Source organism: Nerophis ophidion, linkage group LG22, assembly GCF_033978795.1.
Source record: "Nerophis ophidion isolate RoL-2023_Sa linkage group LG22, RoL_Noph_v1.0, whole genome shotgun sequence".
Taxonomy (NCBI): domain Eukaryota; kingdom Metazoa; phylum Chordata; class Actinopteri; order Syngnathiformes; family Syngnathidae; genus Nerophis; species Nerophis ophidion.
The window spans coordinates 16,269,256-16,293,853 of record NC_084632.1 but is presented as its reverse complement, the minus strand read 5'-3'; the positions used below and the strand labels follow the sequence as shown (position 1 = coordinate 16,293,853).

The window sequence follows — 24,598 nt, the reverse complement described above, 5'->3', positions numbered from 1 at the left end:
CAAACCATTCTGGGCGTTGGCTGGCAGATTGATGCTTCTTGCATCGACGCTAACTAGCGACAGTGCGGCACTTTGTCAGGGAAGCCAAGGCTTCAATCTGTTTGCTGAAGCAGCCAGAAGCACTAATGATATCATCAGGATGTGCCGTCAACTGTGCTCTAACAAAGAATGATGTGGCGCCCGTTGTTTCACCTCGCCTCGCAGAAACGCCACCCCCGTTCTTCCTCGTTCTACCTAAGCATTAGGTTGGGCTCATTTGCACATACAAGGGACCAAATTTCAAATCAGATAAGGCATAACTGGATTTTTATCACACAAACCCTTAGGGGATGTTGTAGTACTCTAATACAGTGTTAAAGTATGTGGAAAAAAATGCATATTGTATCAAATTATTATTCTAAGTGACACTTGGATTGCCGTATTTTCTGGACTAAAAGGCGCACCGGCATATAAACCGCACCCACTAAATTTTGGAAGAAAAATAATAAAAATTATTGTAATAGCTTCTCCTATGGAGCCCCAAAAGGGACATGGAGGGAAAACATTTTTTTTTGTGAGATCTCGCATAAAGTTTTTTTCCTATGTCAGTGAACCGGAAGTAAAACAGACACAGCTATGGTGAAACATACAACACAATGGAGGAGCCTTTCCATCATCCGTGGGAGAAGTTTATTGATTTCTATTTTAGTATTAACACATAAAGACATCAAAATCGTGTTATGGTCCCACAACAGAACACAGATGATGGGTAGGCTCCCGCATGCTTTGTCAGTTTCACTTCCGGTTCAACATGGCTGTGTCTGTTTTGAATGAAATATGGATTAAATACATTTTTTTCGGTCATATAATCAACCATCAACCATTTTGTGTGATCAGTTTAACAGTACAGGTTATACATATTAGCAATCGTACACATACACACACACAATAGAACATTTTAAAATATGGCCGAAAAAGGAATAGGCTGAAGCCAAAGCTTATATTTGCCTATCCTATACTTTCACTGAAAATTAGATTGCCTGGAACATCAAGGTTAAAAAAATCAATGGGATGAAAGTAATTGTTACTGTATTTTATAATTTTCAATTATTTCACCGTGTTACGGTCTCAGAACAGAACACAGAGGATTTACTTCCGGTTCACTGACATAGGAAAAAAAAAAATTGGGAGATCTCGCAAAAAGTATTGGGAGATCTCATAAAACATCCATGTCCCTTTAGGGCAGGGGTCGGGAACCTTTTTGGCTGAGAGAGCCATAAAAGCCAAATATTTTTAAATGTATTTCCCTGAGAGCCATATAATATTTTTTAACACTAAATACAACTAAATGCATGCATTTTTAAGTAAGACCAACAGTTTTAGAGTATAGTAGGTATCTTATTCATTTTAATAACCTGTTTATTCTGAAGCTAACCAATAATAAATAAAATTATTCTTCCCATTTATGCAATTTCTTGAACAGGTGCGGTAGAAAACGATGGATGCATGAGAATGTTTTATAAATTGAACATTATTTTTAACACTGTGATTACCAGTGTATTTATTTTTTATTTATCGTGTTAAGCAATGTCAACTAAGATTTATCTGAGAGTCAGATGCAGTCATCAAAAGAGCCACATCTGGCTCTAGAGCCATAGGTTCCCTAGCCCTTCTTTAGGGGCTCCGTACTCACCGGACTATAAGCTACGTTGTGAAATTAATTTTGAACACAGAAATATGTAGTAAATATTTATTTACATACCTTAATTGTTTCCAAATGGTGCCTGTAACACAGCAGTAAAAGAGAAGATGAAACAAAACAGAAAAGTCATTGATGTCTTTATTCCGCTTTTAATAATATTTTTTTCCTTTTTTAATGAGGTTCAAGATATTTATTAGGATTCTTCTTCCTTGGCCTTTGTAAACACTTTGAATATGAAAAGTTCCTTAAAGTGGGTAATTTTAGTACATTATTTGATGTTTTTGCTTAGTCTATTCCATAATTTGGCTGTTAACAAAGAACAATCCATAGATTAACCGTACCTTCATGTAAGACACGGGGTTCAAAGCTTTGGAAAAACGTAGCGGTTTATAGTCTGGAAAATACAGGATGTGACCTTGTTCGGATTAAATGTTATTATCCTACTAAATACCATTTGTTAAAGTTAAAGTACCAATGATTGTCACACACGTTAGGTGTTGTGAAATGTGTCCTCTGCGTTCGACCCATCTCCTTATTCACCCTCTCGGAGGTAAGGGGAGCAGTGGGGAGCAGTAGTGGCCGCGCCCGGGAACCATTTTTGGTTTATGTATTTTATCGGAGTTATGATTCAATATCAATTTACAACATGCAGAAGACATTCAGTTTATAGCTACGGTATGTACGCATATTTATTTGCACAAATGAGTAGATATTATACTATGTCCATCCATTTTCTACCGCTTATCATAAATATATTAGCCGTGTCACAATACCGATTTTGGTGGCTTGAGTATTGATCTGATATGACAACACAATTATACATACTTTTGCTTGCAAACAATATACCAATGGAACAAGTCCAAATTGTCTTGGTAAGATTTCTTGAAAAATGGCATTACATTTAAAGGGGAACATTATCACAATTTCAAAAGGGTTAAAAACAATACAAATCAGTTCCCAGTGGCTTGTTGTAATTTTTGCAGTTTTTTTCAAAATTTTACCGGTCTCGGAATATCCCTAAATAAAGCTTTAAAGTGCCTTATTTTCGCTCTCTGCGAAGACACTGGCCATTTCCCTGTGATGTCATACAGTGCTGTCAATGTAAACAAACAATGGCAGATACCACAGCAAGATATAGCGACATTAGCTCGGATTCAGACTCGGATTTTAGCGGCTTAAGCGATTCAACAGATTACGCATGTATTGAAACAGATGGTTAGAGTATGAATGTATTGAAGAAGAAACTGAAGCTATTGAGCGAATAGCTATTGAAGCTATTCATAGCCATAGCATGGCCGAATAGCTGCGTTAGCATCGCCGGTAAAAATGTGCGTACCAAACGATAAAGACTTTCGCATTTTGTGATAATGGAGCAACTTCAATCCGTCGATTGGTAAGTGTTTTTTTCGCATTAAATGTGGGTGGAAGTAAACATAATATAGTTGCAAATGCATCTGCAGGTTATCCATACATCTCTGTGCCATGTCTGCTTTAGAACCGCCGGTAAATAGCATGTTAGCATCGATTAGCGTAGCATGTTAGCATCGATTAGCTGGTAGTCAACATCAACAAAACTCACCTTTGTGATTCCGTTAACTTTATTGTTGCAAATGCATCTGCAGGTTATCCATACATCTCTGTGCCATGTCTGCTTTAGCACCGCCGGTAAATAGCATGTTAGCGTCAATTAGCGTAGCATGTTAGCATCGATTAGCTGGCAGCCACGCCAGCATATAAGTCAACATCAACAAAACTCACCTTTGTGATTGTGTTGACTTTATCGTTGTAAATGCATCTGCAGGTTATCCATACATCTCTGTGCCATGTCTGTCATCGCCGGTAAAATGTGGAGACACTCCCCGCACATTCAATGGGGGTCTGGCGGCAGACACTTTCGCATCTTCGGGCCAGTGGTGCAACTTGAATCCCTCCCTGTTAGTGTTTTTACACCCTCCGACAACACACCGACGAGGCATGATGTCTCCAAGGTTCCAAAAAATGGTCGAAAAAACGGAAAATAACAGAGCTGAGACCTAATGTTTACAATGTGTTGAAAATGAAAATGGCGGCTGTATTACCTCGCATTCTGACGTCATCGCCTCCAGAGCAATAAACAGAAAGGCGTTTAATTCGCCAAAATTCACCCATTAAGAGTTCGGAAATCGGTTAAAAAAATATATATATGGTCTTTTTTCTGCACCATCAAGGTATATATTGACGCTTGCATAGGTCTGGTGATAATGTTCCCCTTTAAATGTTTGCAGTTTGTCAGGGTTCCTCACAAGGAGACCTTACAATGTATTCAATCCATTAACTGCAATAAAATGTTATACAGTTAAGTATATGGCAAGTTATTGTGATGTAGAGAAATCACAAATTTTTACCATTTTTCCCGAGTATTTTTTCCAATATTTTGTAATGCAAATGTTGATGGTCCTCTTAGACCGGGGGTCGGCAACCCAGCGGCTCTGGAGCCGCATGCGGCTCTTTAGCGCCGCCCTAGTGGTTCTCTGGAGATTTAAAAAAAATATATGAAATATATTGAGAGTTGGACAATATCGGAATATCGGATATCGGCAAAAAAGCCATTATTGGACATCTCTAATTTTGAAGGTTATCTTTAACACTGTGATTACCAGCGGAATTATTCATTACTTATCGTGTTAAAGGCCTACTGAAACCCAGTCTGATAGTTTATATATCAATGATGAAATATTAACGTTGCAACACATGCCGATACGGCCGGTTTAGTTTACTAAATTGCAATTTTAAATTCCTCGCGGAGTTTCTTGTTGAAAACGTCGCGGACTGTCAGGAAATATTAGCGGAGTACCATTTGCGGCTAAAAGTCGTCTCTCTTCATCGCGCAATTAAACCGTTATCTGGACATCTGTGTTGCTGAATCTTTTGCAATTTGTTCAATTAATAATGGAGAAGTCAAAGTAAAAAGATGGAGTTGGGAAGCTTTAGCCTTTAGCCACACAAACACACGGTGATTCCTTGTTGAAAATTCTGGGAGGTGAAGCTTCACTATGGATCAGAGCGATCAAGCGAACATGGATCCCGACCACTTGTCAACCGGCAGGTTTCGGTGAGAACATTGTGTTAAAAAGTCGCCTCTTACCTGAGATCTGTGGAGTTTGCGCTGTCCTTGTATCTGCCCTGACTGGCCTCAAGACACCCGTGGACACACCCCTCAGACTACCATGTATTATTTAATCTCACTAAAACCCTAGCAACACAATATAAAGATAAGGGATTTCCCAGAAATATCCTAGTAAATGTGTCTAAATACATCTGAATCCATCCCAATGCAATCGCTTTTTATTTTTTTTCTTTGTTTTAATTTTTTTTTTTCTAGTCTTCGCTATCAATATCATCATCCACAAATCTTACATCCTCGCTCACATTAATGGGGAAATTGTCGTTTTCTCGGTCCGAATAGCTCTTTACACTGGAGGCTCCCATTATAAACAATGTGAGGACATGAGGAGCCCTCACACCGGTGACATCATCGTCTGCGACTTCCGGTAAAGGCAAGGCTTTTTTTATCAGCACCAAAAGTTGCAAACTTTATCGTCGATGTTCTCTACTAAATCCTTTCAGCAAAAATATGGCAATATCGTGAAATGATCAAGTATGACGCATAGAATGGACCTGCTATCCCCGTTTCAATAAGAAAATCTCATTTCAGCAGGCCTTTAAGCAACAACCGCTAAGATTTATCAGAGAGCCAGATGCAGTCAGCAAAAGAGCCACATCTGGCTCAAGAACCATAGGTTCCCTACCCCTGGTTTACAGTATGATCTCAACTCCCTTACCCAATCGCTTTCATACCACTCGCACAATTACTCCGTCCTTTATTGTTGTTGTTTTTTTTCTTTCCTAAGCGATCAAACGTCCTATATGAATCGCATCCAACAGCGGGCGACAAATTCCCTGCGACTGATTCAGTCCGCTGTTTTATTTATTAAATTCATTCCCTTTTTATCTGCCACGCCGGAGGGGAACCCGGTTCGTCACGGCGAGCGGCGTTAGAATCGCGGAGAGGACAAAATAGTCCAAGGGAATTGCGAGATGCCGCGTTTGGAGAATTTGTCTGACTTCTTGGTGCGCCGTCACCGATAAAACCACTAACCATGGCCCTCTCTCTCCCCCTCTCTCTGTCTTCTCTTTGCTTGTGTTGGCCTCATGTTGTCATTTCGCAGGTGCCTTGCAGATCGAGAACAGCGAGGAGACGGACCAGGGGAAGTACGAGTGCGTGGCGTCTAACGTGGAAGGCGTGCGCTACTCGTCCCCTGCTAACCTTTATGTGCGAGGTAGGGAGACAACCAGTCTTAGCCCACAAAAAAAAAAAGAGTAAAATGTCAGCACAATGAAGCTCCTCTTTTAGCGTTGAGCTTAACAAATGGTAATTGCTTCCCCTTCTAGCTCTAATAAAAATGTTTTGCAGGATAGAATTATCCCACTATTATAAATATTTCAGTGCTGATATTACTGCCTGCCTTGTTATGTAATTGCATTTGCACTAAAACAGCCAATTGTAAAATATAATATGAGCAAGTGATGTTTTTCTGTGTCATGATGTAACGCTCCATTTTTGTCTTCCAACGCCATCGCTTGGAAGGAAATACGTAGCGCAAGAGGCCGTATGTCTTTTTATCGGCTGTGCATTTTAATTTGTAATTGTGCACCCCCCGCCCCCACTCCCTCTCCATCTCAGACGTTAAAGTCTGTTAGTTTGTTGTTGTTTTTTTCCCCCAGGTACAGGATCAAAACGGTAAGTCGGGATTTTAATTGAGTGGCAAGGTGTTAGTTGCCATCAATTAAAATCTTCTATTCTGAAAGCTTTCAACTGTTAAAAAAAAAAGATAGTCAGCGTCTTTATGTTGCATAAAATAGTACGCCGTTCGACGTACTTAATCCTGATATGAGGTTTGGTCCTTTTCAGTAGTCATTTGGCCTGCAAGTCGGGAACATTGCGTTTCCCGTCGGCTACATGCTATATGGACACAAGCCATCGCTCTACCACTAATGCAAAATGACAATGAATCCTTGTTTGGTGAGGTTTAACAATTTGAGGCAGATGCACTTTCGCTATGTTTTATTTATACGGCGCATATTAAATAAAGATGCCTCGGTGTCTACTCAGTTTGTTCCTTCTGCTGCGTACCAAATAACTTTGTTCCCGATAAATAATTCACGAGAATGACATTATAAATTAGGTCAGGAAGTATATTTGTACCTTCCGTTGCCTTGGTATCAGCCTGCGAGGCGTCAAAACTAGTACGTTAGATCAGGGGTGTCCAATCGTTTTCCAGCATGGGCCGCATCCAGAAGAATTAAAACATGCGGAGGGCCACTTTGACAAATTCTGTACATTTGATTTACTAATGTAGATCAAAATATTTGAATATATATGGACTAACATCAACATTTTTCTTTGTAGTACAGGTAACAAAGCAAATTAATGTAAATTGGGGGCCCTAAGTAGAATTTCATTTTAATTTCCCCTCTTTTAGTATCAATGTGAAGCAATTAAAAAGTTAAATTATACCAACTTGAATTTAACTTCATGCATATTTTGTGCTGAAATGAATTGATGGGAAATAAATGTTTCAATCTGCGATGAGGTGGCGACTTGTCCAGGGTGTACGCCGCCTTCCGCCCGATTGTAGCTGAGATAGGCGCCAGCACCCCCCGCGACCCCAAAAGGGAATAAGCGGTAGGTAATGGATGGATGAAAAAAATGTTTCAATTATATTTTTTTCTGTGAAAAAACAATAATATAATTAAAAACATAAATGTTCACCTCTCCCTGACACAAATATTCCTTAAACAAGACAAAATCCCATAGTACGGGTGCACATCAAGTCAATTTGCATCCAATTCCAGATCCTTATTCGTCTTAATTCTAAATCGATTAATCATTTAAAAAAAAAAAATTATATATATATATATATATATATATATATATATATATATATATATATATATATATATATATATGTATATGTTTTGATTGGATTATCCAGAGAATAGTGCTCTATACCGTGGTAGAGTGCAATATATATGTGTGGGAAAAATCACAAGACTACATCATCTCTACAGAACTGTTTCATGAGGGAACCCCTCATGAAACAGCTCTGTAGAGATGAAGCAGTCTTGTGATTTTTCCCACACACACACACACACACATATATATATATATATATATATATATATATATATATATATATATATATATATATATATATATATATATGTATATGTATGTATATATGTATATGTATGTATATGTATGTATATGTGCATATATATATATATATGTGTATGTATGTATATATATATATGTGTGTGTATATATATATATGTATGTATAAATAAATATACTTTTTATAGGAAGGTTTTTTTTAAATATGTTTTTAAGCCATCGCCATGCAACCACAAGGAATTTTTTTTCTAACCTGTAACCTGTTTTGAAAAGGTTTCAATATAATTATTACGCCAAATAATGCATTGCGAGATTTGCGTTGAATTGAGAAACTGATTCTAAATCGAACCGTCACCCCTTGAATCGGAATTGGATCGAATCGTTAGATGCCGAAACATTCACAACTTATACTATTTTATATAAGCCCAGCACTAATACCTGACACCCCGGGGACGTTGGTTACAATGAAGGAAATGTACCAATGTTTTCTCATCAGTGACAGAGCAGGAAGGCGCTAGGAATGTGTTAGCCTTTTAAAAATGTCATATTAAGCGCCCTTAAAATTTTACACATACCGATACTGATCACAGGACTCTACGCTGACAATGTGATCTGCGTATAGAATAGAATAGAGTTTTGTTGTCATTATTACAGTGAACAGGTTCAAAGAACAACGAAATTGGAGCAGATCCCCTAAGGTGCATACACAATAATTTGGTAATATAAATAGTAAAAAAAAATAAAAAAAAGAAGATATGTATCTTTATGTATGTAAATATATCCACACATGCATGTGTCTATACATATGCATATATATACATATAAACTTATAACATTATTGCACATTATAGTCCGAACAAAAACTAAAAAGACACAACACATGAGGACATGATGGACACTCAGTGCCTGTTTTATGCTACTATGAAAGGTAGGAGCCAGCCCTGGTTTGATATCTAATCCAGTGGTTCATACATTTTTTCACCAAGTATTTTTTTAATGTCTTTATTTTTATTTTCAACACAAAATAAAATCAAAATATAAATGAACAAAATGAGAATTAAGTAATGTGAGGCAAAGCTAATTAAACAATACTAATACAAAAATAACGGCTTGAATTGGTCCGGGTTATCGGGGACTGTTATTACTGACGGACAGGTGTCGCGGTGCTACTGCAGCCAGTCACGTAAGAAAACCTACGTCTCCATGGCAACGTTTCTGTTGCTTTCACTGATTTGCTGCTTTTCCAGTAACGCGGGGGTAGGCAAGCCAGAAAGTTGAAAAAGCCATTTTGGACCTAAATAACAAAAATCGTCTCTGACTGGAGCCAACGGGAGGGGGTGGAGTTTACAGTCATGGTAGCACAATTAGCCCCGAACGGGCTAACATCACGACTAACGTGTTACACGTCCGAATCGCACAGAGACTTTCTTTCAGAGTACCAGCGCTGGGGTCCAGTGCACCACAGTTTTGTATTGTCGCTTGGTCCTTCGGCGGAGTGCTTCGGAAGCTACCGGGCTGCTCGTATCCCGGCCCGGACTGTTTACAGCAGCGCCGGGGGAGGGATCGAGAGAATGACCCAGAGAGCTAGAGAGAGAGAGAGAGCGAGCAGGCGGGCGAGCGAGGAAGGGAGGAAGAATGCGTGCGGGTCTAGTGGAAAAGGGGCAAAACGTTTCTCTGCTTGCATCATGCAAGTCACGTCAATGTTCGGCCCTCGAGAGCCACATACCACACCGTGGTTGGTAGATTCTTTCTGCTCCGCACACAACGCTGTCAAGCGCCATTCATATAAAACTCACGGCCCGCACTAACATTAAACTTTCATTAAAATTATCTGCCAATAGAACAAGAACATTTGGCTTGTCAAGGCTTTCCAAAACAAGTCAAATTAGCTAACCTCAATGAACCCAAAATACCTTAGAAGAAGTATATTCTCACTAATAACACGTGTACTACTATATGAGTATGTATTTTCTATTGTTTCATTGAAAATAAAACATCAAAGTCCATTTGGCTGCCATCGGTTTTTTGATATGAGAGACAATTGTGTCAAAGTCATGATTTTTTTTCCACGCTTGAAATAAGAAATTATTACTTTAATAAAGTACTTTTATTCTTGTGAGTGTTGATGACACAGCTTTGCAACGGTTGATATTCTAGTTTCAAGCATGTTTTACTCAATATAGGTCATCAAATCTCAGCAACAAGCTGTAATATCTTACCAAGAACCTTAAAACAAGTAAAACTCTAACATAAAATCTGTTTAGTGAGAAGAGCTATCTTATCAGACAGAAAATAAGCAAATATCACCCTTATTTGAGATATTTAATCTTACTTAGATTTCAGTTTTTGCAGTGATCATATTAAGGTGGGGGCCGCAAAATAACGTCGGGGCCCCCGGGCCGCGTGTCTGAGACCCCTGCACTAGATGGAGCCTACGTACCACAGTTTAACACTCACTGATCTAATCTAACCCCGTTTAAATGGCAGGGTTCCTCACAAGGAGACCTTACAATGTATTAAATCCATTAACTGCAATAAAATGTTATACAGTATATGGCAAGTTATTGTGATGTAGAGAAATCACATATTTTTACCAATTTCCCCAGTTTTTTTTCCAATATTTTATAATGCAAATACTGATGCTCCTCTTAGACCGTGGTTTTATTTTATATTTTAAATGTGTCAACCAAATCACTTTCAAGGGTTTAACCGCACTTAAAAACTTACAATGACTTTCCAAAAATGAGTACTGTATTTTTCGGACTATAAGTCACAGTTTTTTATTCATAGTTTGGCCGGGGGTGCGACTTATACTCAGGAGCGACTTATGTGTGAAATTATTAACACATTACCGTAAAATATCAAATAATATTATTTAGCTCATTCACGCAAGAGACTAAACGTATAAGATTTCATAGGATTTAGCGATTAGGAGTGACAGATTGTTTGATAAACGTATAGCATGTTCTATACGTTTTAGTTATTTGAATGACTCTTACCATAATATGTTACGTTAACATACCAGGCACCTTCTCAGTTGGTTATTTATGCGTCATATAACGTACACTTATTCAGCCTGTTGTTCACTATTCTTTATTTATTTTAAATTGCCTTTCAAATGTCTATTCTTGGTTTTGGGTTTTATCAAATAAATTTCCCCAAAAAATGTGACTTATACTTTAGTGGAACTTATATATGTTTGTTTTTCTTCTTTATCATGCATTTTTGGCAGGTGCGACTTATACTCAGGAGCGACTTATGTGTGGAATTATTAACACATTACCGTGAAATATCAAATAATATTATTCAGCTCATTCACGTAAGAGACTAGACGTACAAGATTTCATGGGTTTTAGCGATTAGGAGTGACAGATTGTTTGTTTATGGAATGACTCTTACCATAATATGTTACGTTAAATGCCTCATATAACGTACACTTATTCAGCCTGTTGTTCACTGTTCTTTATTTATTTTAAATTGCCTTTCAAATGTCTATTCTTGGTGTTGCGTTTTATCCCAAAAATCTCCCCCAAAAATGCGACTTATACTGCAGTGCGACTTATACTCCAAAAAATACGGTACTCGTTCATAATAACAGGCCGTGCATAAATGACAACCATAAACCGTAAGCCGCACAGGTCATTGACCGTTTTGTTTCTCAGGATTTTTTTTTTTGTCTAATGTTCTAATCTGGAATGTTTATTTTGTCTTAAGACAAACCGCGGGCCGTAAACGGTCGCACTTTGGACACCCCTGCGTTAGCTGTTACATCACCATGGAAACGTGCGAACGGTCTGAAATAAATTCGCCTGAACTATTCCCTAAGTCTCCAGCAGGATGTCTCGAGTTATCGAATTAGGGACCCTCACACTCCGACTTTATGTGATTACACGTGTTCTGCCCTGAATGGTGTCAACCTTGTGTCTGTTTTCAGTTCAACTTTTGTGGAGCGATGCCGATACGTGATGTTGACAATGTTTTTGTTCACAAAGCCAATTGCACCTGAGATTAGCAGCTGTGGTAGAGATCGACGCCAAAGTTCAAAGTACAAACACAGCAATGATTCCTACCAATGTGTCACACAAACCCATTATAATTGGTCCAAATTGAGTATCTTGCACTGCAACTGCTAACTTCAGCCCAAAGTTGTGTCTATTTTATTTTCTATCTCTCATTAGTTTTTTTCCTTGTTTTCTCTTTATTTGACTACCTTCTTTAACAAAAGCATATCCAGCCCACCACTGGAGTTTCCCCCTTGTTGCCGTAAGGAGTAAACATCCAATAATGATTTGGACTCCAGTGGTGCTTCACCATTCTTGTTTTGTAACATTAATGATTGAACTGATTGTTTTGGTTTGCTTTATTCAAAATGAAGTTTATTCAAAGGGAGGTGGGAGACAGTGACCGAGACAGTGGGGGGGCGGGGGGGTTTCAAGTGAAGGGGAAATGTAGCTGTAGCGAAACACCTTGAGGTGGCTTTTTTTACTCTCTCTGTGTTTCCCCTATTTTTCTCTTCTCCTCATGTCATTGTGTTCTGCATCAACCCCTTTACATCCCTCAGAGCTTCGAGAAGGTTGGTGTGTTTTTTCTTTTTTACTTTTTTAACCCACATTTGAAAAAAAAAAAAAAAAAAATCACAATGTTAAAAAAAAAAAACAAGCTAGATTTAATTTCAAATTAAAGTGATAATCATAATATTTAAATCCAAACTGTTAATTGAATTTCTTTATTTCCAAGGAAGAAATGATGAAATCAAACCCGACTAGATCGGGTTTTGTTAATTTACTTTTATGTTTGCATTGTGGGGCCTTTTCTCGTTTTGCATCCTTTGGTATTGCTTCTGCACCAGAAAGGCTTTCTTGCACGTGTTGTCATGGAAACCCAGCACGTGGAAATAACAGGACTTGTTGCACGATGGGAGAATGTAACTGCGCTTGCATGCCTGTCCAGAACCCCTTTGGCCGAACTGGTCTCTTTCTTTACCCTTTCTATGTCTTCTGTTCCGTTTTAGCCTTTCCTTTTGTTTTTTCTAAAGTGTTCTCCCCCAAAACCATCCTATCTGGCTTTCCTTTGGTTCCAGTATTGTTTTCAGTTGTAATTATGGTGTTTGTGTGTGTTTTTTTCTTTGTTTCAGTTACATTTCTAAACCTATTTGTTCTTCTTTTAAATGTATGTCCTTTTCTGGTTTCTTTGTTTGCCAGATTTGTGTTTCTTTTTTCCAAATGATGCTACTCTGCTTCTTGAAATGCATACGGAAATGCGGAATGAAATAAGTGTGTGTACAGCTAGTGTTTCTGTCATCTCCTTTGAAACAATCCATTACTGAAAAAATGTGACTTGAGTGGGCTTCATGGTGATTGCAGGCAGCCATTAGGGACACCATTTGTGTTATCGCAAGGATCAATAACAATATAAGCACTTGTACATCGCATTTGTTGGTACTCAGCTGGAACTTAACCGTACTTGCATTTTCAAAACAGCGGCAGCTAATTGTAATTGTGTCCGTCGCCGTCATGAAGTTTTTTTAAAGTCATCATTTCAGAGGCTCCCACGCATGCACAGCATTGAGACAGGAAATATCATTTTAATACATATCTACAGATGAACCCACTAATCCAGGTCACTGTATCCTCAGGGCATTCAATGGATCACAACTGTTTATTTTAGAAGTACTTTTGCCTCTCATCCAATCCCAAATCTCATCGGTTTGTGCTCATAGACTTTGAAATGTCAGAACACAATAGGGGGAAACCACCTTTACCTGTGCTAACTATCTAAGTCTGATGATACGTCAGTTCAAATCAGTTCTAGTTTCAGTCAGAGTAGATCTGACCAATCAAAGTATACGATCTGACCCGTTCTTGTCAGTTAAAGGACTTATATTGGGTCTAAAACTGATCAATTAAGTCTAAAACATGAACTTATGATTGGTCGGTCTTAGTGTCAGACTACATCTGACCAATCTCCATTTATGACTATAAACTGGTGAAGACTGCTTGGATGAGAAGCAGAACGTCCTTTAAAAAAAAATTAACAGATCTCTTCTGAGACTAGAACTGACCAATATACTGTAAGTCTATGAGCATGATCAATCATCAGTTCATGGTCATAGACATAGATCGGTCAGTTCCAGTTCAAATATACTGTAAGTCTCTGACCATGAACTGATCAGATCTTAAATTTACCGACAAACTGAACAGATCTACTCTAAGACTGCAACTGACCAATCTCCATTTATGAGTATAAACTTATGAAGACTGATTGGATGAGAAACAAAACATAATGTAAAAAAAAATAAAATAAACTGAACAGATCTCTTCTGAGACTAGAACTGACCAATATACTGTAAGTCTATGAGCATGATCAATCATCAATTGATGCTCATAAACTTGGATCGGTCAGTACCAGTTCCAAAATACTGTAAGTCTCTGGCCATCAACTGATCAGATCTTAAATTTACCAACAAACTGAACAGATCTACTGTAAGACTGCCTGCAACTGACCAATCTCCATTTATTAGTATAAACTTATGAAGACTGACTGGATGAGAAGCAAAACATAATGTAAAAAAAACAAAAAAAAAAACTGAACAGATCTCTTCTGAGACAAGAACTGACCAATATACTGTAAGTCTATGAGCATGATCAATTATCAGTTCATGCTCATAGACTTAGATCGGTCAGTACCAGTTCAAATATACTGTAAGTTTCTGACCATGAACTGATCAGATCTTAAATATACTGACAGACTGAACAGATCTGCTGTAAAACTGCAACTGACCAATCTAAGTCTATGAGCACAAAATGATGATCAGGCAAATCTAGTCTCTATATTTGACCCCATTTAGTCAATTTGTGACCAGGACTGACCAATCATGATGTCTTGCTCTTAGATTTAGATTGGTCATTTAGATTGGTCAGTAGATCTGTTCAGTTTTTTCAGTACAGTACATCTAAGATCTGACCAGTTCTAGTCAGTTCATGCTCATAGACTTATATTGGAATTGGAAATGGCTGCTCTATGTCTATACGCATGAACTGATGATTGCTCAGTTCTAGTCTCAGACTATTTCTGACCAATCTCAGTCTATGTGCATGAACTGATGAGAGGCAAAACATCTTCCAAGACAAACTGAACATTTTAAAAATCTCCCTTTTACGGAAGTTAGTTTTGTTCAGTCTCCAAAGCGCCCTATATCAGTTTTTAGTTAAAAGTGGTATAATTTTGCGGATTTAAATTTTGTTTTTATGATAATCCATGTTAGCGTGTTCGACTCATGCTACCTTAACTACTCACATGCATCTAGAGTCAACAATATGAAATGTTATCATCTGCGGTGCATACAATTGTGCTTTCTCGATATAAATGTCAACTTGCGATGACTTATCAAGGGTCGGCAGAACCAGCGTGATTCATACTGATATAAGTGATTACTGTGTATGTTATAATGCTGACTGCTTTAATACTGAAACTTAGCACATGAAATTTGAGGTTTTTTGAAAGCTCATTCCCGTGTGCTAGCTTTCCCAACACTTTGCACCAATTGACAGACCTAACATGAATCAATCTAAAAACAGTAGTTTGTGAGTGCCCATAGCTTTGTGGCATTGCTTGCCTACCGCCTGACAACACCCCACTCAACGGAACAAGATATTGGAAGAAACAGTGTTCCGATAACACTTGATACAGAAAGACTGTGCTGTCATGTACGCATGTGCACGCATGCCCACCTGAAATCTGCCTGCTTTTGAACGTGCTTGCATGTCCAGCTATGCGTCTGCGTGTAACGTTGGGAAAGAAAGCTAGATTACACCTTACCTTCACACTGGCCAAAGCCAATCCAAAACCCCACCATCTCTATTCGACGTTTGTAGCCAACCCTCCGAAACACCTGTTTATCGAAAAGAAAGGTTTACGGGCCTGTTCTTATGCAGATGTATGAACGCAGTCCCCTATCTGAATGTTCATACTCGATGAAGGGATAACCACATGGGGGCGAAATTGGCTGCTTGTCGTTTCTTACTATAAAAAGAAGTCGATGAACTACAAATCTCCCCTAATCGGATACCCCGCCACGATTCCTGTCACTTTTCTTTAGGTAATAATTTCCATTTTGATGAGCCGCCCGTAGAGCCTCTTTAGCATCGGTGCAGCCATGGTATGTTAATACAGGCTGACCCCTGCAGCTTCTATGTAAATGTTGTAGACTTCGACCAGCAAGCGTAACAAAAGGATCTCCATACAGCGCCTGAGTCCTCAGGCGGCAAGAGGGTGTAATCTCAGCTTCAAGGTGACACTAAAGGCTGCACATTATTTTGGCTTCCCCCTTCATTTTGGGGCAGCAACAACCTGCCCTAGCAAAATGGCCAATAATGTCCACCTTCTGACCTCTGTTTTTTTGCCGCAAATCCCTCCACAACACCGCCCACTATTAAAGCTAGTGCAGTACTCTGGCATTCTCTCTCGACTGCTTTTCACCTCGTTCACTGTAAGTCTCTTTGTCTTTCTCTCCACATTGGGGCTTGAAACAAGGTAAATGGGTTGTTAGTAGTCCAAATAGAGCCACGTGTTTCTTTTTTTGCTTTTTCTCCATTCGAAATGGGCCGGCTGGGCTCCTGGTCTACGTGAATGAGAAGCCTGTCCATGCAGTTGGGATTCCTTAGTTCCATTGCTTCCAGTTGTGCACTGCAGTTTACGGTCAAGAAACCGATTCTTAAAAAGTGCTGAATTGGAGGCAGACAAAATGTGAAGTGGCAGCACATTCATTATTGCAATACTGTCAAAGGTGCCTTCGTTGGTAAGCGGAGAAGTGAATGCATCATCTTATGGAGTCGAGCCTTTTTAAATTTTTTACAGGATGTGTGAGCTTATCAGATCAGTCATCTCATACAAGCTTTTGATGCTGGCTACCCATCAATCATTAGATCCCCAGTAGAGTTTTTTGGAGTGTTTCATAACAGCACTGCTAGTTTTCTAACCGAATATTTTAATCATTCAGACACCCACCTTTTAACTTGTTTCCATTTTGAGGTACAATTCAGTATGGAACCAGTTGACGAAATCTAATCATTACCAAAACCCCATTTTGGTCATCTTCCGATGCATCAAAGCTATCATCACTTAAGTCTGATAATGTTCAAAAAGAGTAGTTGGGAAGCACATTCATAAAACACATGGTTCACGGCAAGAACATTACGTAGTAATACCTTGGGATACGAGGCTGATTGTTTATACTGTATGTTATGAGCAGAAATTCGGGTTACGAGCCTTTCCACCGCTAGTTGGCGTAGCAAATGTCACACTAAACTCTATAAAAGCCAACCACAACATCCGTCGTACTTGCTAGCATTAGCTTATAGCTAGAGATCAACATAACCATAAGTGATAGTAAGGCTGCAGATATCAATTATATAATATAATATAAATGTATATATTTAAGTGTTCGAGTAATCTATCGAGTAATCAGATTAAAAACCCTATCATTTACCATGAATTGATTAACGTGGACCCCGACTTAAACAAGTTGAAAAACGTTTTCGGGTGTTACCATTTAGTGGTCAGTTGTACGGAATATGTACTGTACTGTGCAATCTACTAATAAAAGTCTCAATCAATCAAATCAATTCTCAAAGCGTCTTGTAGGGTAAATAGTTTAAATAAACAATGAATATTCCGATAACCTCGTCTTATAAATGTACATCACAATACAAGTAACTTAGTTTTTGTAAGTAACTTAGTTTTTGTAAGCCGTGAAAAACCAGAAAAAGAAGCGTACAGAAAGAAATTAAAAGAAACATGACCGATCGTGGTTAAGGAGTTCAAACGTAGCTCTGCTGGTCTGCGCCAAACTCAAGCAGAACGACTCAATAACGCCAGCCTAGGATGTAATGTATAAACTGCGGACATTTATCCATGAAAATATGGAGAAGCTGCTGATGTTTGTTTGACGAAGAAGCAGCTCGATGGAGATACCGTAGAAGTCTGTTCTCCACAGAAAATTCTGTACAATAATATTACAATACATCTTAAAAATACTGTGGTTGTCGGTAGTATATTCTATTCTATTATATACAAACCCCATTTCCATATGAGTTGGGAAATTGTGTTAAATATAAACGGAATACAATGATTTGCAAATCCTTTTCAACCCATATTCAATTGAATGCACTACAAAGACAACATATTTGATGTTCAAACTCATAAACTTAATTTTTTTTTGCAAATAATAATTAACTTAGAATTTCATATCTGCAACACGTGCCAAAGTAGTTGGGAAAGGGCATGTTCACCACTGTGTTACATCACCTTTTCTTTTAACAACACTCAATAAACGTTTGGGAACTGAGGAAACTTAATTATCGAAGCTTTGAAAGTGGAACCTTTTGATGATAATATGGACCGTAGATGTTGAAATCCCTAAATTTCTTGCAATTGAACTTTGAGAAACGTTGTTCTTAAACTGTTTGACTATTTACTCACGCAGTTGTGGACAAAGGAGTGTACCTCGCCCCATCCTTTCTTGTGAAAGACTGTGCATTTTTGGGAAGCTGTTTTTATACCCAATCATGGTACCCACCTGTTCCCAATTAACCTGCACACCTGTGGGATGTTCCAAACAAGTGTTTGATGAGCATTCCTCAACTTTATCAGTATTTATAGCCACCATTCCCAACTTATTTGTCACGTGTTGCTGGCATCAAATTGTAAAGTTAATGGTTATTTGCCCAAAAAATAAAGTTTATGAGTTTTAACAACAAATATGTTGTGTTTGTAGCATATTCAACTGAATATGGGTTGAAAATTATTTGCAAATCATTGTATTCTGTTTATATTTACATTTAACACAATTTTCCAACTCATGGAAACGGGATTTGCATATCTTATTTAAAAGATTCTTTTTCTTTTCATAATGCATGTCACATTTTAAAACCGTAGTGTTTTTTTTTTTGGGGCTGGGGGGGGGGGGGGGGGCATGCCGAATATTAGTTTATATCAATCAGCAACACAATTATTTATCTTTTTCAGTGTACGAGCTGAGTCATAGTATCTCGAGGTACTACTGTATTTACTTGTTTAATGACAGTAAAAGCAAGTGTCACGACCTTTCAGGGTAGAAGCCACCGGATCGATTTCCGGTTAGAATTTCATCAGGAAGGGCATCCTGTGCAAAAAAAAAAAGAAAAAAACTAAGCCCAAACAGTTAATGCGATTGACTACTGTGGTGACTGGATGTGAAAAAAAGATAAAGGATTTACTGTCTAGAATAGCTTGGTGGAAACGTTCGTGGCCCATTGTTGCTGATCCAGGCGTACGTAGACAAAGGTTAGAGACAGCCTCATTCACTCAGGCACAACAGCTCCCGGTCCATTGACTGACCTGAGCCCCGGGGAGAGAAGCGCACCATCAAACACATTTTGATCGGGCATGTCCCCTAAAAACACACCTTTTGTCCCATCCCATTCAACCATGTATTTGAATTGGAGACCACGTTAATGGGTACGAGAACAAAAGTAGAAGGAAAAGAATAAGGTTTTTCTATTAAACATAGATGCATTCCGGTACTTGGTCCTTGTTGTGGATTTGTTCGTTTGAATTTGTTCCCTATCATTCGACTTTGTGTGTCTGGCGTTTAGTCCTGTTTTGGGATAGTGATGGCATGCTTGGAAGGGCTTGGGGTGACCATTTTTTGGATTGTACGAGTTTTCCGGTGTTAGCCCCGGTGGATGGGGGCACACCTGTATGTCAGTCTTGTCATTTAGCCACACCCATGCATGTATGTGTGATGAATGGGCTGCCCTTTCACCTTTTTTCTTTGTGGAAACTTGAATGCAAGATATTTTTCTGTCTCCATATGGTGGACTTGTGTTGTTCCTTGAATCCATTCTCTTGAGAAGACAATTATTTTTGTTTGTTTTTTTACTTTAGAGCAGTGGTTCTCAAATGGGGGTACGCGTACCCCTGGGGGTACTTGAATGTATGCCAAGGGGTACGTGAGATTTTTTTTTATTCTAAAAAATAGCAACAATTCAAAAATCCTTTATAAATATATTTATTGAATACTGCTTCAACAAAATATGAATGTAAGTTCATAAATTGTGAAAAGAAATGCAACATTCCCATATTTAGTGTTGACAGCTTGATTTTTTGCGGACATGTTCCATAAATATTGATGTTAAAGATTTAATTTTTTGTGAATAAATATTTCGAATTAAGTTCATGAATCCAGATGGATCTCTATTACAATCCCCAAAGAGGGCATTTTAAGTTGATGATTACTTCTATGTGTAGAAATCTTTATAATTGAATCACTTGTTTATTTTTCAACAAGTTTTCAGTTATTTTTATATCTTTTTTTCGAAATAGTTTAAGAAAGCCCACTACAAATGAGCAATATTTTGCACTGTTATACAATTTAAGAAATCAGAAACTGATGACATAGTGCTGTATTTTACTTCTTTATCTCTTTTTTTAAACCAAAAATGCTTTGCTCTGATTAGGGGGTACTTGAATAAATTAAAAAATTCACAGAGGGTACATCACTGAAAAAAGGTTGAGAACCACTGCTTTAGAGCTATACAAAAATATAATAATATGGTTATAATAAGTTTGTATATTTTTGCAAATAAAACATAGTGTTCCTTTCATAACAGTTATTTGCTTCGAGCTGACTCATTTTCCAAGATTATTACCAGTTGATATAAAAAATAAAAGTGATTATTCCTTTCTTTTTTAAATGTCAGATTAAGTGGATGAAGATATGTATAAAACCTTTTTGAAAAATGTGCTTTTAATGTTTACGAAACAAAGAGTACATATCAAGTACCATGCTGATGAAAACATCCTACGATACTATTCCATAGTTTTTCCAACAATCTAAAATTGCGACTTTGTCCAAACCCAAATCAACCTTCCTTAGGCCTCTCCCAAGCCCACACGCCTCACAGACTTCCCAAGTTACATTTGCCAGCTCTATTGGTATGTTTAATGCTGTCCTCTTGTAGTTAAGTCTTGCTTTTAAGCCCCAGTGTGTGAGACCTTCAAACTCTCTTTGAGCCATGGTTTGTCTTTTGCTTTGGTTTGGAATCACAGTTTCCTATTCTATCCCCCCCCCCACTTATGCCCTCCTCCTCCCTCCCCTTTCTACAACAACCCTAACCCGATGCGTACCGTACAGTATGTCTACATGTCCACCTGTCTATACGCTCTTCAACTTCTGTCTTTTTATCGGCTGTCTTTTGCTGCTCGACTTTATCATTTTGGTTTCCACCTTCTTTCCTGTCTCGTCTTTTACGTTTTCTGTCGGTCTCAGCTTCACCATTTTGTTCATCGTTTGATACACAATTCTTCACTCTCTTTGACATTCTTGGCATCCCAACAAACACTTTGATGGCAATTCCGAAAATGCCGTAAAAACCCAACATCATACGCACAGTTGAAATTAGATTTAATGTTGAATTAATTGCATTATTTATTATTTGTGCATGATGTAGCAAAAATGGACTCTGGCTAAACACAATGTTGCCTTACCTGGCATGTGCAGAAAAAAATCCTCCCAAAAGACTTACCTTTAACACATTGTTGGCCAATGACTGTATAGTAGGGCTGCAGATATCAATTATTTAAGTGTTCTAGTAATCTATCGAGAAATCGGATAAAAAAACACTATCATTTACCATAAAATGATTAACGTGGACGCCGACTTAAACAAGTTGAAAAACTTATTCGGGTGTTACCATTTAGTGGTTATACGGAATATGTACAGTACTGTGCAATCTACTAATAAAAGTCTCAATCAATCAAATCAATTCTCAAAACGTCTTGTACACTGCAAAAAGTCAGTCTTCAAAAACGAGAAAAAAAAAATACAAAAATGAGGGGCATTTTACTTGAACTAAGCAAAATTATCTGCCAATAGAACAAGAAAATTTGGCTTGTCAAGACTTTCTAAAACAAGTAAAATTAGCTAACCTCAATGAATCACAAATACCTTAAAATAAGTATATTAACACTAATAACAAGTGCACCTTTCTTGGTAGAAAAAAAATATGAGACCTTTTTGCTCAATATGTTGAAAAATATTCTTAAATTAAGTAAATGCTAGTGGCATTATATTGGCATAAAGAAAGAAATTATTACTTTAAAAAAGTACTTTTATACTTGTGGGTGTTGTTGACACAGCTTTGCAACAGTTGATATTCTAGTTTCAAGCATGTTTTACTCAATATAGGTCATGACATCTCAGTTACAACCTGTAATATCTTACTGAGATCATTTAAGACCAAAACCCTTAAAACAAGAAAAACACTCAAATAAAATCTGCTTAGACAGAATAATTATCTGATCAGACATAAAATAAGCAAATATCACCCTTATTTAAGATATTTAATCTTACTTAGATTTCAGTTTTTGCAGTGTCGGGTAAATAGTTGAAATAAACAATGATTTTTCTGATAGCTTCTTCTTATAAATGCATATAATAAAAGTGCACTTTTACCATGGTGGCATCACTATATATTACATATATATTAGGAATGTCAAATTATATGTTATTATTTCTTCAGATTAATTACATTAAGAATTAATCATATTATATTAAACTGTGTAGCCAAAAACAGGTAATCGGTAATAAATAAAGAAAATATGACATATTGAGTGACAATTTATCGCATACACATTTGAAAACAGATTATTTAAAAGAGTGGTGTTTTATTTTTGGAAAACCAACTCATTCATATTAGCAATTTTTTTTTTTATACATTTTTTTATTTTGCACGTCAAACATACAAAAATAGATTTTCACTTCTGCTTTTTCGCTGCTTTTAAATATGCAAAATGCTTTCTGGCATTTCATGGAATGCTATTGTGAAATACAAGCTCTGTTTGACAGTGCAATCAATTTAAAATAATGTCTCTCTAGCTCATATAAACGATCGCAAAACCTCTCTCTCGTTTTCTTTGGGCCCTCTGCTCTCTTTTTTTGACCCGTCATTGTTTTTCTTTGAGCCATCTCTCACTACAGACAGGCCACATCGACCGCGGATCCGCGGAATTCCGCCGATTTTGCCGCCTCCAGGGTCATTTATATAATATAATGCCAATGTGTGAAGGCACCAGATTGGCTAGCTCTACTATCAGCTGACGACATCAACCAATGACATTGCCCGTTATAGGCGTCTGCACGCGTCGTTTGCCGACAATATCTAGTCCCTGATCCTCAATTATTGTGAGCGTTTCTGAACTCGTATTCTGTTTATATTGGTTGTGTTTATCGGCGACTAATCTGGAAACAAAACCCAGTAGCTCTTAATTAACTTGTTTCTTTATAGACAAAACAGTTTCAGACATGGTTAAGCTTATTCAAGATAGGAATGCTTCATTAGCGAAAGATATCGATAAGGGCGTGAGAAACAAGTGGAACTGGGCATGGCTCGATATATCTATCAAACTGAAGGTGAAGATTAACAACAATATCGTAGAAGTAGACGAACTGATCAGCGATGAACCGGGACGTGCTCAGTGCTTGTATTGCAAGGACATGGTGAACTATGGATCAATCAATCAATCAATGTTTACTTATATAGCATACTGGAGCCCGAAATGAAAACGCTCTATAGGCCGCAGACTTTTTTTGGGCTTTCGGAATCACTAATAAGCCGGAGTCCTTTGAACGCAGATTTCTTGCCAGGACATATGGTACAATACAATCGGCAAGATAGGCTGGAGCTAGACTGTGTAGTATGGATGGACCGCTCGTCCAGAGTCGGGACCCAGGATGGACCGCATGCCTGTGTATCGGCTTGGGACATCCCTGCGCTGCTGATCCGCCTCCGCTTGGGATGGTTTCCTGCTGGCTCCGCTGTGGACGGGACTCTCGCTGCTGTGCTGGATCCGCTTTGGACTGGACTCTTGCGACTGTGTTGGATCCACTAGGGATTGAACTTTCACAGAATCATGTTGGACCCATTTGACATCCATTGCTTTCGTCCTCTCCAAGGTTCTCGTAGTCATCATTGTCACCGACGTCCCACTGGGTGTGAGTTTTCCTTGTCCTTATGTGGGCCTACCGAGGATGTCGTAGTGGTTTGTGCAGCCCTTTGAGACACTAGTGATTTAGGGCTATATAAGTAAACTGATTGATTGATTGATCCAAAGGTGGCACTCTTTGACCACGCGAAAACGGCAAGGCATCTAAGTAAAGTGAGTTTACGGAGAAGTAATTTTTCACTGGGATCTGCCTTCAAGCCGAAGTCAAACATGGTCACAAATGCGGCCTCAAATCAACTATCGAAGCCTCCCACCTCCGACTCAGCTCCTCTCACACCAATCTACGACAGACGAGTCCATTCAGAGGTACAATACACGATCTTATGTATTTCAAAATGTTTATATTTTGAATTATGGTTAATCCATTTGTAGGCCTATTTTTGTCTATAATCCAACTTGTATACATAAATTTCATCACATGATACATTTTTATGAAAATATTTGCGAATAAATGTGAAATTTTGGTCAGGATGATATTGTTAGATTTTGACTCAAAATAGCAGGAAATGCATCCTAAACTAACGGTGTTTTAGGATTAAAAAATTTTCTGCTGATTTTTTAAATCATTCCCATCCCTGTTCGGCTCACATGCAGAGCTCTATTGAGGCAGTCTCGTGGAAACATTGTTCGCGTAATTTACTCATTCAACAAATCACCAA

At 38.1% G+C, this 24,598-nt stretch overlaps 1 protein-coding gene across 10 annotated transcripts in view; it reads left to right on the top strand.

The window, feature by feature from the left end:
- Positions 1-24,598, top strand: part of ptprsa (protein tyrosine phosphatase receptor type Sa) — a 701,781-nt gene that overhangs the window by 478,925 nt on the left and 198,258 nt on the right. For 9 of the 10 annotated variants that reach the window (XM_061883335.1, XM_061883337.1, XM_061883336.1 and 6 more), the window contains one exon: positions 5,890-6,000. In XM_061883335.1, the coding sequence (XP_061739319.1) occupies positions 5,890-6,000 (111 nt within the window). Of the gene's footprint in view, positions 1-5,889; positions 6,001-12,336; positions 12,469-24,598 lie in introns of those variants that run through there. The other variant, XM_061883339.1, reaches the window with a different exon arrangement.